This window comes from Ursus arctos, unplaced genomic scaffold (genome assembly GCF_023065955.2).
Source record: "Ursus arctos isolate Adak ecotype North America unplaced genomic scaffold, UrsArc2.0 scaffold_8, whole genome shotgun sequence".
Classification (NCBI taxonomy): domain Eukaryota; kingdom Metazoa; phylum Chordata; class Mammalia; order Carnivora; family Ursidae; genus Ursus; species Ursus arctos.
The window spans coordinates 16,176,810-16,196,258 of NW_026623100.1; the positions used below are offsets into that span (position 1 = coordinate 16,176,810).

A 19,449-nucleotide genomic window follows, 5' to 3' on the forward strand; every position below is an offset into this window, starting at 1 on the left:
TACTTGAATTTAAAAAAAAGGAACTTTGTTCAATATTACTATTTTTTCACTTATTTTCTGATCTGTCCCAAGAGTCCTCATGTTTGCACATATATTAGGACTGTTGCTTTTAATTTTCTAGGTTTTTGTTTTTTGTCTTTCCATAGATTCATAAGATAATTGATAATTTTTAAGTTAGAATTCTCTAAAGAACGTTGAAAAATGGTAGCATATGAAATAGTTCACTCTTATGAAATTGCTGATGAAATAATTTGTATATGTTGAATATGGTATTCCTAGTGCCTTCTAGTTTAAAATTGAATTTTTTTATATAAAAATTTTTTTAAAGGATTTTATTTCTTTTAGGTAGAGAGAGTGCGCGTGGTGGGGAGAGGGACAGAGGGAGAAGGAGAGAGAGAGAGAATCTCCAGTAGCTCCACGCTGAGCACAGAGCCAGTGTGGGGCTTGATCCCATGACCCATGAGATCATGACCTGAGCCAAAACCAAGAGCTGGATGCTTAGAGTTGGATGTCTCACATCCAGGCACCCCTGTTTTTATATAAAATTTAATACAATTAATGTAGCAGTCTTTTTTTTTTAAAGATTTTATTTATTTTAGAGAGAGCACAAGCAGAGGGAGAGAGAATCTCAAGTGCACTCTGCGCAGAGCATGGAGCCCAACTTGGGGCTCAATCTCATGACCCTGAGATCGTGACCTGAGCTGAAATCAAGAGTTGGACACTTGACCGACTGAGCCACCCAGGCGCCCCTCATGTAGCAGTCTTAATAGAAACATAAGTCTCTGAATAAAAGTATGGCTCCTGTAAATTTAGATAAATAGTGGTGGTGCTCATGTGATAGTATGTCATGCTTTTTGAGGCAGTGGTATACTCCTAGGGTCCCTAGACTTCTTTCCAGGTTATATTATCCTTTTGTGCAAGGGTATCTTTTTTTTTTTTTTTTAAGATTTTATTTATTTATTTGACAGAGATAGAGACAGACAGCGAGAGAGGGAACACAAGCAGGGGGAGTGGGAGAGGAAGAAGCAGGCTCATAGCGGAGGAGCCTGATGTGGGGCTCGATCCCACAACGCCGGGATCATGCCCTGAGCCGAAGGCAGACGCTTAACCGCTGTGCCACCCAGGCGCCCCTGTGCAAGGGTATCTTTAGTTAATAGTTCATATTGTATGGAGACAGTGGTTTGGAGATTATACAGTGAGTGTATTTCTTTATAACAGTGAAGTGTTGTTGTAACCCCTGAGGAAGAACAGGAGGGCTTGCACTCCACTGCTTCCCCACCATTATTTTCTCTACTTGTAAATCAGGTTCAGTGGTAATTCTTTATTCTGGTCTCTGGACTGATCTGCTCGGCCCTTTGAAGTTCATTTGCCCTCCTGTCCAGCCTGTACCACAAAGGCAACTGCTTTTCCAGTGCTTTCACGGAGACCGTAGAATTTCTTGTGCTCCGTTAGCCCTTTGTCATACTGGCCTTTCTCCTTAGCTGTCTTTCTCAGTTAAAAGTTGCTGGCTTTCTTTGCTACCCGTTTGTTTTTTTTTTTTTTCTGACCAGATTTATTAAATGTAACAAAATCCTATGTACATGGTGACTGGACCTGCTGCTTCAAAACGTGATCCTTCCTTACTGATATTTTGATAAGTCAGTCCATTGAATGTCAAAAAGCAGCTTATTCTAGAATTAATAGAAAAGTGCCCATTGCACACTAAAGAAATGACCTAACTACTGGAACTGCGATAGCTCTATAAGATAATTAATATCGGTAGGATCGAGCCCCTATGACAGGCTGCTTGAGAACTGATAGGAGATGTTAGAAGACCATTTTGTGCACTGCCATTGTGATGTCATCATGTTTCTGGATCATATCTGATTCTAGGCATACCACAGAAATATCCGTGGGCTCTGAGGTTAGCTTAGCTGCTTGTTGGGCTAGAAGGGATATCACCCTGGCATGCTCATGACAGGGACCCATGGCAGCCTAGATTAAGTCCTTGTGAGTCTGTGCACAGGACTCTGATGATGGATTCTTCATTGTGTCTTCCCAAGTGCTGCTCCAAGGTGGCATCGGTCCCACCCGCAGTCCCTGCATCCCGGGATCCCGTAGCACCTCTCGGAGGTGTATGTCTCCTCTTAACTGCCCAACCCAAAATTTTTCACTTTTCTTGAAAGCCTTCAGCTGCCTCCTCCCTCTAAGCAGATCATTTCCTTAATCCTTATACAGTCAAAATGTATCTGTATTTTCAGTCTTTTACTCCCTGGCTTTATCTCAGAAGAAGAAATACTGCTTTTTCCTTTCCAAAGCCAACCTTTTCATTTTACCTTTGGATGTAGTTTTTTCCTGTTCCTTTTCTGCTTCAGTTTTCCAGTGCATCCTGTAAGTCTCTGCTGTGGCCTCCCATCCCAAGTAGTTTCCCCCAAGTCCTGTCTCTCTAAATCCCGACTGTTCAACATATAGGCAAATGAAATGCCCCAAAATAAAGTTTTCTAGGTCCCATAGGAATCCTTGCTTTCTTATCCATATCCCATTTTGTATCTCACTCGTTACTCAGCACTAACTGTAAAATGGAGCATGTTCTTCTCCACTAGATTGAATATTCCTTAAAAGCATGTTCTTCTCTTTATATCTTGCCATACTTTTTCATCTTTAATCTTCTCAGGCCCGGAAGAGTACACATCAGATGAGTGGTTCTGACTGCATTTAACCATGTGAGAACAGATAAAGAAGAGACTCAGAAATTTACGATTGTAGTTCTTTAAGGACCAAATTTGTGCTCAGCCATATGAATATGCTGTCGTGAAACTCCAGTCAGCTGTTCTTAAAATGAGAGATGAGAAAATAGTGTTTTTTTTTTTAATGTATTTGTGAGAGAGGGAGAGTGTGAGTCAGGGGAGGGGCAGAGGGAGATAATCTTTCAAGCAGAATCCACACAGAGCGCAGAGCCCCACAACCCATGAGATCATGACCTGAACTGAAACCAAGAGTCAGACACTTAACCGACTGAGCCACCCAGGCATCCCCAGAAATGGCTAGTTTTAAAGAAAGGACAAATGTGGGTTTTTTAGAATACCAAACATTTCATGATTAATTCGTGAGTTATTCTGTTTGAATTTTAGAGATGAACTGACCCTAAAAAATTCTTTTATTCTCTATCAATTTGCAAATTGATGTGTCAAATTGTGTAGAGCTGAGTAATTTTACTGAGTAGGATTGACAGGTATACGGTGTTATGCCAGCAGTAACTTGGAGCTTCTCAAATTGTGATTCAAGAGTGGCATTGTCATAGAAACAGTTAGCAAAACAATCCTTTTTAAAAACTTGTTAGTACGTAAACTGACACTGTAATTATTTCTGAAATGGCATACTGAACAGACTTGTGAAACTAGCAATTTATTGGGCTTTTAATGATACCTGGACCAAAGATTGAGGGGGCTGTGTAGATTGCCTTGTACTATGTGTTTTAGAAGCTGTTTTATTCCCTTGCGGTCTTCCTATAGTCCTACTGGAACTTTATGCTCTTGAATGGTGTTATTTATTTTTTAAGGACACAAAGTTTGCTTTTGGGTAAGGGGACACCAGACTGCTACTTAACTAAGAGAAACATTTTTACATTCCAGAGGTCTTTTTTTTTTTTTTTTTTTTTTTAATGTCTATCATGCCATGAATTCATAGGGAATGGGTTCCAGCAGCTCAGGCTCTTTTCTGTTAATTCTTAAAAAGTGTGCTTCTCTGCATGGAGCAGACTGGTACCTGGTTGGACCCAGGTACCTTTCTCTTTGCTTCCTCTTTCTCTAATCATTTTCCTTCACAGGTTTGGGAAGCTGAGTGCTTAATATGCTCAGTACATACACTAATTCTCTTGTCAAGAATCTTGCCCTCATTTACAACAATGCTATCAGCATGCTGGATAACACTGTGTGGACTCTTCAAGTTTTGCCATGGTAACGTTTGTGGGGTGTTACTTTTTGAACAGTGCCATTCCCCTGATGTCTGTACAGTATCATCATGATCTTTCTTATAGATGTGCATGTCTGTGGCCAAAGAACCAACTCTGTTCTCTAAAAGGTCTAGAGAACATAGTGGGTACCCCCTCTCCCTTTGTGTTGGTCATTTTGGTGGATTACAGGGCCGAAAGGTGGTGTTGATGACTTAGGACCTATTCCCTGGTCAGTTTGAGAGGAAACAGTGATAAAATAGTTGAAATAGGGAAGAAGCATTCTTTTTTCTTTTTTTTTTTAAAGAATTTTTTTAAAAAAATTAAAAGATTCTTTTTTTTTTGGTTTAAGATTTATTTATTAGAGCCTGTACAAACAGTGGGGGGGGCGGTCAGAGGGAGAGAGAGAATCTCAAGGAAACTCCTTGCTGAGTGTGGAACTCCATGCAGGGCTCAATCCATGACCCTGAGATGGTGACCTGAGCTGAAACCAAGAGTCAGATGCTTAACTAAGCCACTCAGACACCCCTGGAAGATTTTTTTTTTTTTTTTAAAGATTTTATTTATTTACTTTGACAGCACAAGCAGGGCGAGCAGCAGACAGAAGGAGAGAGAGAAGCAGGCTTCCCTCCAAGTGGGTAGCCCGATGCAAGGCTCAGTCTCAGGACCATAGGATCATGGCCTGAGCTGAAGGCAGATGCTTAACCGACTGAACCACCCGGGAGCCCCACCCCTGGAAGATTCTTGATCAGAAATATCTTCTGTATGGGGGCGCCTGGGTGGCTCAGTCGTTAAGCGTCTGCCTTCAGCTCAGGGCGTGATCCCAGCATTCTGGGATCGAGCCCCACATCAGGCTCCTCTGCCGGGAGCCTGCTTCTTCCTCTCCCACTCCCCCAGCTTATCTCTCTCTCACTGGCTGTCTCTGTGTCAAATAAATAAATAAATCTTAAATAAAAAAAAAAAAGAAAAGAAATATCTTCTGTATGGATTCTTAAATTTACCTGAGAGTGGCCTAAGGATATGGGAGTCTTAGGAAAAGAAGAGAAAAAGAAAGATCAGGGGTTGATTGCTAAGCATCAGGTTTCTTTCATCCTTTCCTCACCCCATTATGTCACTTTCCCCACTTTATCATGAAAACTCAGGGATTTCTTGTAATTGTTAGGACTCAGACTTTATCAAACTGTTGGTGCATGAGAAGCTCATAGAAATTTCACAGCTGAGCCCCACCCCCCAGGAATATTGTACTGTCCACCTCCAAGTGACTTCCATGTTGGTGATCTTGAACCAGAGGCTTAGGTAGGAAGGCCCAGATTTGCTTTACTGGATTATGGGACTTGACTGCATCTGTCTGCTCAAGTTCTGTTCTGTCTTTTAAATCTAGAATACAAGCCATAGAAGTCTTCTGGAGCGGTAAGTGCCTGAAATGTTCTAGAAGTTTGTTTATAGCCCCAGGGACTGATACACAGTATAATACCATCCTGGTAGTAGCAGATTTTTCCCTCCACTGATTTGGCATTTGCCACAATGCGTATATCTGCTGCCAGCTGCCTAGATATTATCTTGACATTTCTATAGAATTTCAGTTATTTTTCTCTTTTCATCTTTTAAAAACTGAATTTTTATTCAGGTTTCTTTAAGCTGGTGGTTCTCAACCTGGGGCAAGAGGACATGTGGCAGTGCCTGGAGACCTTTTGGGTTGTCACCATAGTGTCATATGTAGAATTCAGATATTGTTAAAGAGCTCAGAAGAGCCCCTCACAACAAGGAATTCTCAGCATTGTCAAGGTTCAGAAATCTTGGTTATGTGATTACTCTGGGGGCAGCATAATTTTCCCCTCATATAATATGCTGGATGAACATTTTGATGATGGAGGAATTGTAAATGCTGTTTGAGAGCTCAGTAAGTAGTTAAGAAATTTAGAAAGCTGATTTGTTTCCTTTCTCTGTCCTTGTGTAATTTGAGGGTTAATTTACTGCTCTTCTAGTTTATAAGTATAAGGAAATGGTTGGGGGCGCCTAGGTGGCTCAGTTGTTAAGAGTCTGCCTTTGACTCAGGGAGTGATCCCAGGGTCCTGGGATTCAGCCCCACATTGGGCTCCCTGCTCCGCTGGGAGCCTGCTTCTTCCTCTCCCCCTCCCCCTGCTTGTGTTCCCTCTCTCTCTGGCTCTCTCTCTCTCTGTCAAATAAATAAAATCTTTAAAAAAAAAAGAAAAAAAAAGAAAAATATCCCTTTAAAAAATAAAAATAAGGAAATGGTTCCTCATTCATAGCCTTCTGAATTTAGGATTATTTGCTATGCCCATGGTGATTTTCCTTGCCCTTTTTTTTTTTTAAATAGGCTCCACACCCAACGTGTGGCTTGAACTCAGTTACATATTCTCCCAACTGAGGCAGCCAGGCACCCCCACCCTACCTTTGATTACTAAAATTTACCTTTCAGAGATATATATAGATATCTATATCTATATCTATGTTACTGCATTAACACCTGCAAGGTAGCTTTTCACACTGCAAGTTGTGACCCAGTAGTGAGTTATGAAATTAGTGTAGTGGGTGAAAACTAGCATTTTTTGATAAGTTAAATATGAGAGAAAAATGACAGTACATTATGCATAGTAAGAGTAATATGTATTGTTTGTGAAGCCTATTTTAACTATATATCGTAGGGAAGGAAAATTTCTTTTTTCCTAATAACGCTCATTGATTCTCTGGCTGGGTGCCTATAAATTAGACTGACAAAAGACAGATTAACAAGAGAAAGATAAACTGAAGTTATGCTTATACATGGGAGTACTCAGAGATGAGTAACTCCAAGATTGATGAGAACTTGGGTATACATAGCATCTTAGCAAAGGAACAATAAATTTCAGAGAAGAGACAAGACAAAGGAGAAGGATTTTGAGTTCCTAGGGCTACAAATTATGGGAAGCTAATGGTAGGTAAAGGCTAAAACTTGTTACGTAGATTCCTCTGGTACCATTTCCAGGCTGATGAGGGTCTAAAGTTGTGGTTAACTTTTGTCCTTTCTGGTAAAGAGAGAAGGGAGAGGACATCTGTAAATTTATGTCCTGCTTTTGGGCAAATAGGGAGAAAGCAGAGGGCTTTTCTTTTTTCTTCTTAATTGTTGTCAGCTCAAAATAGTCCTGAAGGACCCTAAAGTGGCCTGTTTCGAGGGGTATATTATGCCTCCTCCGATGTCTGTGCATGCACGTGCTGCGTTAGGATGTAGAAACATCTTTCTTTTTTTTTTTTTTTTTTTTCCTATTCTTCCTCTCCCCCTAAAACATTTCTTTCTGTGAATTACAAGGAAGAAAATGGAAAGCTGTGGATTCCAATAAATTGCAAAAGCAATATGAGCTGCATGTTTTATAGTTCTTAGAACAGGCCAAGATTTTATATACTGATTTTGGGGAAGCAATAAGCTTATTTCAGTTTTTTAACTAGAAATTTTTGGCTTTGTACTGTCATAAGGTAATTTTAGACTGCATTTTGAAAATTTATAAGACCTTCTGATAGAATAAATGTTGGATTTGGCAACATTCTTGAATTATAATTGTTTTATTGAAGATCATTGTTTACGTGTGCACTAATGTGTCAGTAACAGCAGTGTCCCAATAGTGAAATTCTTCTGTTCAAGAAAAGGCAATTTGATGAAAGGCAAACAAAATCAGGTATGTATTAGTATCTTCTGATACTACTTAACTAAATGTTAGTTTGGTTATTAACTAATCAGAAAGTGCTTACGTCACAGTATTATGGAGCTTTCCATCCTCTGTAAGAAGCTTACATTTCAGGATAGAGTCAGGCTTCCTGCATGGAATTTTTGAGTTCATTTAATTGATTCCTATATACTTAGTAGACAGATTTTAATTTTATACTAAAATATTTAAGATTAATTCAGTACAATTTATTTCAGACTGAATTTAGTGGAAGCTTTTGTAGAAGATGCAGAATTGAGGCAGAGTTTACAAGAAGATTTGCTTCGTCGATTCCCAGATCTTAACCGACTTGCCAAGAAATTTCAGAGACAAGCAGCAAATTTACAAGATTGTTATCGACTCTATCAGGGTATAAATCAACTCCCTAATGTTATTCGGGCTCTGGAAAAGTATGAAGGTAACAATGATTTTGTTTTTGTTTTCCTTCACTCTCAATATACTTAGCAAATGTGCTGTCCTTATAAAGTTGGGTCTGGTAACTCTAAGTTTTTCTAATAACAGGTTTGTATTGACCTATAACTATGTTGCAGAAGTCCGGAATCATGAGACAACTTAGAATTTTTGCTTTTTGGAAGTGAATATTAGGGTAGCTGGATTTATTGCACTAGCAGTGGCAGTTGCCAAAGACTGACAGGACCCAAAATGACATTGCTTTCAAATCTGTATTTATTAAAGGAAAAGGGTACAGTCTAGCAGCAGCACCAAAGGAAAGATAATGCATCACAGCCAAAGTCTCAACAGCAGGGGGCCAGGGAGGTCAGGTGCCGGCTCCTGTTGTCCTTCCTTTTTTGTTTCAGATTTTGTTTATTTGAGAGAGAGAGAGAGAGTACAAGCAGGGGGAGGGGCAGAGGGAGATGGAGAAGCAGGCTCCCCGCAGAGCAGGAAGCCCGAAGTGGGGCTCTATCCCAGGACCCTGACATCATGACGTGAGCTGAAGGCAGACGCTTAACTGACTGAGCCAGCAGGCGCCCTTGTCCGTCCTTTTGAAAGGTCCTTGGTGAGGTGCACTTTCTCTCACATCAGGGACCACCAGTGTGTGCAGAACACCTTGGAACTAGGGAGCTTAAAATGGAGTCTTGCTGGACTTTCTTCAGTTTCGCTGGTCGTGTGGGCATAATCCTGTTCTGTAACCAGCCTCTATAGATAGAGAACCCTCTGGCACAGGGGGGCCTCGCTGAGACCAGGTGCAAATAAACCATCAATCACAAACAGTGCTGACAAGCTAAACAGACGACCCTGAATATCCTCAGATCCTGATTACAAAACAGCATCCATTGACCCGGGGATCATTGACATAAAGGAACTTTAAGGAAACAGTTCAGGCTAATTCCAGCCCTGCTGAAGTGAACCTTTCCAGTACACCTATAAAAGAAAGTTAAGCAAGAGTCTTTTTTCTTTTTTTTTTTAAAGATTTTATTTATTTGAGAGAGAGTGTGCACGACGAGCATAAGTGGAGAGAAGAGGGAGAAGCCCCATGTGGGGCTCGATCCCAGGACTCTGAGATCATGACCCGAGCCAAAGGCAGCTGCTTAACCAGCCTAGCCACCCAGGTGCCCCAAGACAAAGGGTCTTGATGATCTCTAACAGTTGACATCAAAGTGAAGTTACCAGAATAAAGTGTGCAAAGTCACATATTAATCAATATAGTTTTGGTGGATAAAATCAGCTTGCTCTTAGAAGCGTAATTTTTAACTTTTAAGTGAACGTAAGTACTAAATTATTTGTTGTAGAAACTTACGAAGTTATATGTCTAATACACCTTTTCAAGTTTCAGAGTTAAAAATCACTATTATCCCTTAGACCTGTTAAACCTTTCATTATTATGGGAAAGCTTTTTCTGCAGACAGACTTAAAAAGCTCAACTCTATGATGACAGGATATAAAATAAGCATAGATTTAATTTTAATTTTATGGTAACTTTTTCCCTTAATTACTTAGCAAAGCGTGAAGAATATCTTAAGCACTTATCTTAAAGTGCCACTGTATAAAAAGTATTCCCATTGTATCCAAGGCTCCTCTTTAGACTGATGACACTTAAAAGCCCTTGCATTTTGTTCCACCGAAGTGGAATTAAAGAAAATGGGTCTTAAATCTTTCCTGTGCCCACATTACTTTAGTGTGGCATAGGCTGCCATTTACCCTCCCTGTGCTTCAATTGCCTCATCCAATAAAAGGAGATCTTTTACTGCTGTGCTTTTCTGATTCAATATCCTCTGGCTCCATTCCAACAGGATCAACTGGGAGCACAAGGGGATTGACAAGTAACAAGGCTGTAATAATCAGATTATCATGGAGATAGGCTTTCTAAACAATTCACTCTTATCCCCTTATATCAGCTGTTTTGAACCTTTTCTCTCCTACATCTCTTCCTTCCCACAGGAAAAATAAAACATCCTTGTTACTGTGTCCTCTTGTACCTACATCTCTTTTTCACTTTCTGTTCCCAGCCAAGTTTCTGAAAGCCTACATTTCCATCTTCCATTTGCTCAACTGCCTTCCAACCCTGACCACAGCACTGAAATGGCATTTGCTAAGTTACTTATTGTTGCTAAATCCAGCAAGCATGGTCTAGTCATTATCTTATCAGCTTTCACTGCTGAATTTGGTGGTTTTTTTTCCTTCCAGTTGTATCGAGGTATGACTAACCTATAACATAGTATAGGTGTAGATGTGCAACATGGTTTGAAATACGTATGTATTGCAAAATAATTACAATTAGCTCAGTTAACATCTGTCACCTCACATACCTTTTTTTCTTTTGTTGAGAACTTTTAAGATCTAATCTCTTAGCTGCTTTCAAATATATACAATACAGTACTTAAAAAAAATAATTTATTTGACAGAGAGATAGCAAGAGAGGGAACACAAGCAGAGGGAGTGGGAGAGGGAGAAGCAGGCTTCCCGCTGAGCAGGGAGCCCGACGCGGAGCTCAGTCCCAGGACCCTGGGATCATGACCCGAGCTGAAAGCAAATGCCTAACAACTGAGCCACCCAGGCGCCCCACAATACAGTATTTTTAAGTATAAGTAACCATGCTGTACTTTACATCCCCAGAACTTAAATCTTATAACTGGAAGTTTGTACCTTTTGACCACCTTCCCCCATTTCCCCAACCCCAGCTGCTGGCAAACACCATTCTTTTCTATTTCTGTGAGATTAATTTTTTTTATTAGATCCCACATATAAGTGAGATCATAAGTGACTTTCTCTGCCTGACTTATTTCACTTAGCGTAATTCCCTCAGGGTCTACCATGTTGTCACAAATAGCAGGATTTCCTTCTTTTTTTATGGCTGGATAGTGTTCCATTGTATATATACATCACATTTTCTTTATCCATTTATGCATCGACGGACACTTAGGTTGTTCCCATATCTTGGCAGTTGTAAGTATACTGCAATGAACAAGGGAGTGCAGACATCTCTGAGGTAATGATTTTGTTTCTTTCAGATATGTACTCAGAAATAGAATTGCTGGATCCTTCTTTGTTTTGCTTTCCCCTTAAGAGTCCTCCAGTTCTGATTTTGGCCCTTTTTCATTTAGTCCCAGTAAAAAAGATTATTTGTTAATTTATTTTATTTGAGAGCAAAAGCAAGAGAGATCACAGAGAGAGGGAGAAGCAGATTCGCCGCTGAGCAGAGAGCCCGATGTAGGGCTCAATCCCAGGAGATCATGACCTGAGCCGAAGGCAGATGCTTAAGCGACTGGAGCCCTCCACCCAGGTGCCCCAAAGCTGGGATTTTTAAATGAGTTCTTAGAAGCATCTTGACATTTTATATAAGATTTTGTCCATGTGTATTTTTCTGGGAAAAGATCAGTAACTTTCATCAGATATTCAAAAGCATTTGTAAAACCTCCATCCCCTGCTTGTGCTCTCTCTCTCTCTCAAATAAATAAAAATCTTAAAAAAGAAGAAAAAAGAAGAAACATTGGAGATTCCGGGTGTGCCCTAGTCATTAGGAACCTAACTGATCTGAATTTCGTGTTAAAAAACAACAGAATGGAGGCTCCCGGCTGGCTCAGTCAGTGGAGCATGAGACTATTGATCTCGGGGGTTGAGTTTGACTCCCATGTTGGATGTAGAGATTGCTTACAAATAAAATCATTAAAAAAAAAAAAAAAAAAAAAAAGCATGGCATTTTGCTGTAGCTCTTTAGCCTGCTGATTTTTTGGAGAAAGCCAAAACTGAGGCTAACTTATGAGGAAAATAAACCAAATGCACTGTCCTTAAAGATTTTTTACTTATTATTTATTTATTTGAGAGAGAGAGCGAAAGCATGGGCAGCGGGAGTGGCGGAAGAAGCGAGAGAAGCAGGCTCCCTGCTAAGCAGGGAGTGCAATGTGGGACTCGATGGCAGGACCCTTGGTCATGGCCTGAGCCGAAGGCAGATGTTTATTAACCGACTGAGCCACCCAGCCGCCCTTGCACTGTCCTTAAAAGTAGAATCATGATATAGAAAAATTCTTTGTAGGGGCATCTGTGTGGCTCAGTTGGTTAAGTGTCCAACTCTTAGTTTTGGCTCAGGTCATGATCTCAGGGTTGTGAGATTGAGCTCCAAGCCAGCTACGTGCTGGGTGTGGAGCCTGCTTGAGATTCTCCTCTCCCTCTCCCCCCTCCTTTGTACCCGTGCGCACTATTGCTCAAAAAAAAATTTTTTTTTTTAGTATATTAGTATATTGCTCGAAATTGAGTATGTTCTCCTGCTATCTTATGGTGTTTTTGGTTTTTGATTAAGTCTAGGTTTAAAGTTATATTAACGTTATTCCTGAAAAGAAATAAAAATAAGTTCAGGAACAGCAGAGGGCAGCAACAGTCTAGAAAGCGGACTTGGCACTGAGTAATGGAAGGTCTACTCTAAATCATTTTTCTCCTGTAAGAAATAGTTATTTGAAAAATATACCTGGCTTCCCTTATCCCTTGTAGCTTTTAAAATTAAAAAGTTGAGACAAAGCCTAAAATAATGGTATCATGCATTTAGGGCAAATTTGTGATGGTGCTTAAAACAGCTCCTCTAAATATCTACATTATTTGATACATTTTATTCTAACAGCCATTGTACTGAGGCGCATAACTCTTCCCTCTCCCCGTATCCAATTAATCATGTTTCTGTTTAATTACTTCTTAAAAACCTCACATTTGCTATTTTCCCTCCTGTGGTCTGTGCCTTCTCTTCAGCGAACCCATGGTAATGTTTCCTAGCTCATCTGATCATGTCATTTCCTCCCCTTCAGTTCAGAATGCATTAATTGCTTCCTCTGACCTATAGGACCAGAGGGGTCTGGTCTGCATTTTAACAGCAGGTAATTATTTACTGACAGATTACTTTTCCAAGAAGGTTGTATTCATTTACAGTTCCAGTCACAAGATTTTTTTTTTTTTTTTTAAAGATTGTATCCATTCATTTGACACAGAGCACAAGCAGGGGGAGCGGCAGGCGTAGGGAGAGGGAGAAACAGGCTCCCCCTGAGCAGGGAGCCTGGTGTGGGGCTCAATCCTAGGACCCTGGGATCATGACTTGAGCCGAAGGCAGACGCTTAACCGACTGAGTCACCAGGTGCCCCTCCAGTCAAAAGATTTTTAAGAAAATTTCATTATATACTTACCAACACTATTTGCTCTTTATTGTGGTTAATATGTTTTGGTGTTTAGTGTATTTTGTTGGAAATGTTTAGTGGGATCTGGGTGTAAGATCATTTGGGTGGAGGGACAGAGATACAGACTATTGGTCCAAGAATATATACCAAAAGAAAAAAATGAGAAAATTGCTATAATACGTGATGGGTGAGAGAAAGGAAAAATAATCTTATGAAGTTGGAACAGTAAAGGAAAACTTAGGTTTATTCTTGTCTTTTCCTCCTGTGAGTCTTTCTCCTGTGTCTCTCCTTTGCTCTCCCACAGAACAGTGTACTTCGATCACCAGATGCGTGGAGCTTTTCCCTCCACACCAGTTTTCTGAGACACCAACTGGGTATCCTACAGTGTAACTCAGCTCTGACGTTATCTAACTGGAGATCGCACCAGATCCCACAGGTTAAGGGCATAGTCCCACAAGATACCTGTTACAGGCTGGGGTTATCACCTGTGCTGCTCACCAGCTGGCTGTAGAGTGAAGGTTCCTGTGATACCCAGTCCTTGGATTAATTTGCTAGAGCAGCTCACAGAATTCAGGGAAGCACATTTACCAGTTTCATTAAGGATCCAGATGAACAGCCAGATGAAGAGACACATAAGACCAGGTCTGGGAGGGGCAGGAGCTTCTGTCCTTGATTTGGGTTTTGTTTACTTAACTTGGAACTTCTCTGAACCCCCTGTTAATAGGATTTTATAGACGCTTCCTCAAGTAGGCATGATCAGTTATTAACTCCATTTCTAGCCCCTCTCCTGTCTCTGGAGGATGAAGGGGTGGAGCTAATAATTCTCGAAGTCACCCTTTTATTTTATTTTAGGTAAACTCTACCCCAGCGTGGGGCCCAAATTCACACCCTGTGATCAAGAGTTGCATGCTTTACTGACATAGCCAGGCAGGCACCTCTAGAATCGCCCTTTTAGAGCAAGAGACGCTCCTAGTGCTCTTAGCACTTAGGAAATGACAAGGGTTTATAGGAGCTCTGTGCCAGACACGGGAGGCAGAGATGAATATGTTTTCTATTATCTCCTAGGGACTACTAGCACAAGTGTAAAATGATACTCAAATAATCAGTGGAATTAGAAGAAAAAGTCATGGTAGGAAAGAAAAGTACTATCTTGTCAAAATGACAGTACTAATAAAGGAAAATGAGGAGTGGTGTCAGAGAAAGTGTTGCTTCCAAACGGGGGAACCGAGACAGGTGGCTGTGGTTAACGAAAAGGAATGAGGTGGCTGGAGAAACAGACGAGAGAGGATGAGTGAAGGAAGCTGGGGAAAGGGGGCCCATACCTCAGAGTGGCTGCCGTCAGGGAAGGAAGAGCAGAGATGGCCTTGTGCCCAAGGTCATCATTCAGAGTGATTTAATTACTTAGCCATTTTGCCATGATTCACCTGCACTTCTCCTTCTGCTTAATTTGGGAATTTATTGGATCGAGCCTCATATTTGTGTGAATACTTTCATGAGCAGTATCTTACCCTCATTTTTTCACTTACCTGGACTTTTAAATACATTTCATAAATACATTAAAGGGGTCAGGTAAAGTTTAATTGTGCTTAATAAAACTTTCAGATTGAGGGGCGCCTGGGTGGCACAGCGGTTAAGCGTCTGCCTTCGGCTCAGGGCGTGATCCCGGCGTTGTGGGATTGAGCCCCACATCAGGCTCCTCCGCTATGAGCCTGCTTCTTCCTCTCCCACTCCCCCTGCTTGTGTTCCTTCTCTCGCTGGCTGCCTCTATCTCTGTCGAATAAATAAATAAAATCTTAAAAAAAAAAAAAAAAAAAGCTTTGAGATTGAAATAATACAAAGAATTTATGTAAAATTAGTCAAGGAAACGTAGGCATAGAATAAATTGTTTAAATCTTTGTTAATTGCAACTCGTGTCTTTTACCATTTACCAAAATATTTAATAGAATAAAATGTTAATGCCAACTTTATAATTAATTTAGACCTCAGGTTGATTTTCTCAGTCGTGGACTATTTGAGCAGTCTGATGTAGCAGACTTCTGGCTAGTGCCAGGCTTTGGCTCTGAGGCCATGGAGGGCATTGTAAGGAGGCACTTCTGTCCGCTGTCCAGAACTATACTGTAGTTTGTTTAGATTTTAGTGTTACTTGCTCATTTAACTTAGACAGTCTTGTAGTTGTTTTCTTTTTTTTTAACTTAAAAAAAATTTTGTTGACACACAATGATTTATGAGTTTCAGGTGTACAACATAGTAATTCAGCAACTGTATATGTTACGCTGTGCTCACCACAAATACAGCTACCATCTGTCACGCTGAACACTATTACAGTATCATTGACTAGATTCTCTGTGCTGTACCTTTCACCTTGTGACTTATTAATTCCGTAGCTGGACACCTATATCTCCTCCTACTCCCCTTCACTCATTTTATCCATCTCCCTGCTCCCCACCCCTCTGGCAACCATCAGTTTGTTCTTTGTATTTATGGGCCTGTTTCTGCTTTTTGCTTGTTTATTCTTTCCATATATAAGTGAAATCATATATTTGCTTTTCTCAGTCTGACTTATTTCACTTAGCATAATACCCTCTTGATACATCCATGTTGTCACAAATGGTAGGATCTCATCCTTTTTTTTAATGACTGATAATCCAGTGTGTGTACCACATCTTCTTTATTCATTCATCTGTCAGTGGACACTTAGGTTGCTTCCGTATCTTGGCTATTGTAAATAATGCAGTAAACATAGGGGTGCATGTATCTTTTCAAATTAGCGTTTTGTTTTCTTTGGGTAAAAATACCCAGTAGTGGAATTACTGGATCGTATAGTATTTCTGTTTTTAATTCTTTGAGGAGCCTCCATACTGTTTTCCACGGTGGCTGCAGTAGTTTACTTTCCCACCAACAGTGCGTAAAGGTTCCTTTTTCTCCACATCCTCACCAGCATTTGTTATTTCTGGTCTTATTTATTCTAGCCATTCGATGGGTGTAAGGTGATATTTCATTGTGGTTTTGATTTGCATTTCCTTGATGATTAATGTTATTGAGCGTCTTTTCATGCGTCTGTCGACCATTTGTATGTCTTCTTTGGGAAAATGTCTATTCAGGTCCTCTGCCCATTTTTAATTGGATTTTTTGTTTTTTTGGATAAGTTTAAGTTCTTACATATTTTGGATATTAACCCCTTAATGGGTATATCATTTGCAGTTATCTTCTCCCATTCAGTAGGTTGCCATTTTGTTTTGTTGCTGGTTTCCTTCACTGCAAAAGCTTTTTATTTAGTCCCAGTTGGCTTTTGCTTTTGTTTCCCTTGCCTTACGAGACATATCTAGTTTAAAATTGCTTTAGCCAATGTCAAAAAAATTACAGCCTATGATTTCTTCTAGGAGTTTTATGGTTTCATGTTTCACAGGTAGGTCTTCAGTCCATTTCAAGTTAATTTTTGTGTATGCTGTCAGCAGCTTCAAGAAGTTATGATAAATCTTTTAATGGTTGGTAGTGAATTGGAGTTCCTACAAATTATTGAATGATTTGATTACTTGGACATTTCATACTTTGATGCACTTAAGAAGCTAACGATATTTTCCTTGTGTCATCTTTGGTATGCTTGCTAGATGAGTGTTGTGTGTATCAGAACTAATGACCATTAGTTGATTGCTTCACCAGTCCCTTGATTCCTTCCTTCAATAAGTCATTCATTCAACAGATAGTTCATTTGTTTGGCATTGTTCTAGGAGGTACGATGGTACTTGTGACAGGTAATGTCCCTCTTCTTATGGAGGGTCATCAATAGTGGAAGGATAGAGGGAGACAGACAATAAACAAATCAGTGAGCAAGAATTTCAAGTAGTAATAAATACAGTAAAGGAAGTATAATATATTGATATGATGGAGTGACTTGGCTGGAGCCAGGGAGACACTCGATCTGTTGGTCGAGGGTGGTCTCTCTGGAATTGCTGTCTGAGTTCCACAAGTTGAATGATGAGAAGGAGCCAGCTGTTTAAGATCTGGGGGGAGGCTAGTGGGACCAGCTAGTGCAAGTGCCTAAGGCTTGACTTGTTGAGGGAGCGAGGGAAGGCTAGAGTGGGCCAGCACAGAGATAGAGAATAAGGGCCATGTTAGGAGGAGAAGCCAGAGAGGTAAGACCTATTTGAGGTTTTTAACTCTTTTTTTGTGCTGTGGACCCTAAATAAAGCCTATTAATCCCTCTTCAGAATAGTTTTTTTTTTTTTTTTTTAAGATTTTATTTATTTATTTGACAGAGAGACAGCCAGCGAGAGAGGGAACACAAGCAGGGGGAGTGGGAGAGAAAGAAGCAGGCTCATAGCGGAGGAGCCTGACGTGGGGCTCGATCCCGTAACACTGGGATCACGCCCTGAGCCGAAGGCAGACGCTTAACTGCTGTGCCACCCAGGCGCCCCCAGAATAGTGTTTTGAAATGCATAAAATAATACAGACTTGCAGAAGAAGCCGATTATATTGAAGCACACTTATCAAAATATAAAACAAACTTGATAAAGAAATCTTTTTATTAATGCATTAAATGACATGATCTGAGGTTCTGCTAAGGTCTTAAGTTTTGAACTAATAATGAGTTTAAATGATACTTAAAATCATCTCCAAAGCTGTAATATGATATGAAAATATATCTGGTAATTAGCGGTTAGAGAAAATGGAAGTGGGATTTGTTTCTTTTCTGTGTTTACATAGTACTTTGAATTTAAGGGTCTGTAGTCCTTGTATTAAGACCCTGGAATAGATTGTGTAGGGCTTTCTAGGCTGTGATAACTAGTGAAAAATGGACTTCGTTTAAAAACCCAATTGGTGTCCGTCACTTGCTGAATGGATAAATATAACGGGCTCTATCTATATAATATATTCATCAATTAAAGGGAATGGAGTACTGATGCATGGTGCCGCATGGATGAACCTTGAAAACATTATGCTAAGTGAAAAAAGGCAGTCACAGTATCATATGATCCATTTATGTGAAATATGCAGAATAGGCAAATCTATAATGCAGAAGGTGGGTTAGAGGTTGCCTGGACTTGGAGGAGTGGCAGAAGGTTGGAGGGTAATGGTTAGTTACTGCTAATGGGTGTAGGGTTCCCTTTTTCTTTGGGAGCAGTGACAGTGTTCGAAAATGGATTGTGGTGGTTGTCACACAAATCTGTCAATAAACTAAAAACCATTGGATTGTACACTTTAAAATGGTGAGTTGTTTGGTATGTGAGTTATATCTCAGTAAAGCTATTTTTTTTTTTAAGATTTTATTTATTTGACAGAGAGAGAGACAGCGAGAGAGGGAACACAAGCAGGGGGAGTGGGAGAGGGAGAAGCAGGCTTCCTGTTGAGCAGGGAGCCCGATGAGGGGGTCGATCCTAGGACCCTGGGATCATGACCTGAACCGAAGGCAGACGCTTAATGACTGAGCCACGCAGGCGCCTCTAAAGCTATTATTTTTCATTTAAAAAACCATAACCATTTTGGGGGAAAAAAGCCCAGTTAGAAATCGACAGCTGGGGCTCAGTACAAATTACAGGTAGGGGAAAGAATTCAAGATGGAAAAATCTTGAAATGATTAGTAGCAAAAGCATTAGCGAACTTTAATAAAACAGTAGCCTGCGTGCATGTCCATTGCATTTGTACCCAGCACGAGCATCAGGTGACTCTGCATGCAGCCTTAAAGTCTAGGGTTCTTTTTCTTCCTTTGAGATGCCGTATACAGGCTGTTTGCTTCTAATAAAGCTCAGTTTCATGAAAGTTAAATATCTGAACCAGGATAGAGAATTTAGATAAAAAAAGAATTCTTTTGAACACCAAATGTTTTTGTACTTTTCATCTATACTCTGCTTTTCTTTTTACCTTAGTGTAGTGATAAGTACGGTGGCCATTAGGCCAACTACTCCGAGGTCTTCATATATTGCTAAGTTTACTTTTAATTGTGTGAAAGCTTGCCCTTGATCGCTTCAAAACATTAATGGGCTAGGAAAAGATCATTTGTGAACCAGTGCCACCTCTGCGCCTTGCTTCCATCATTCCCTTATTTACCAGTAGCGGTATCAGCTAGCTAATTCAGAATAAAGAACCAGGCGTTGAAGTCCAACAGACATTATGTGGGCAAAGTGTTGTTTATAGACTGTCTAAATAATGTTTCACACATATGTACTATTTTCTAAATATGTGTAGATGCTGTTGTGATTAATAAAACATG

General features: G+C 40.2%; 1 protein-coding gene across 1 annotated transcript in view; it reads left to right on the plus strand.

The window, feature by feature from the left end:
* Positions 1 to 19,449, plus strand: part of MSH2 (mutS homolog 2) — a 73,065-nt gene that overhangs the window by 21,665 nt on the left and 31,951 nt on the right. The window contains exon 7 of the mRNA XM_026486318.4: positions 7,845 to 8,044. Coding sequence (XP_026342103.1) covers positions 7,845 to 8,044 — 200 coding nt within the window. The remainder of the gene's footprint in view (positions 1 to 7,844; positions 8,045 to 19,449) is intronic.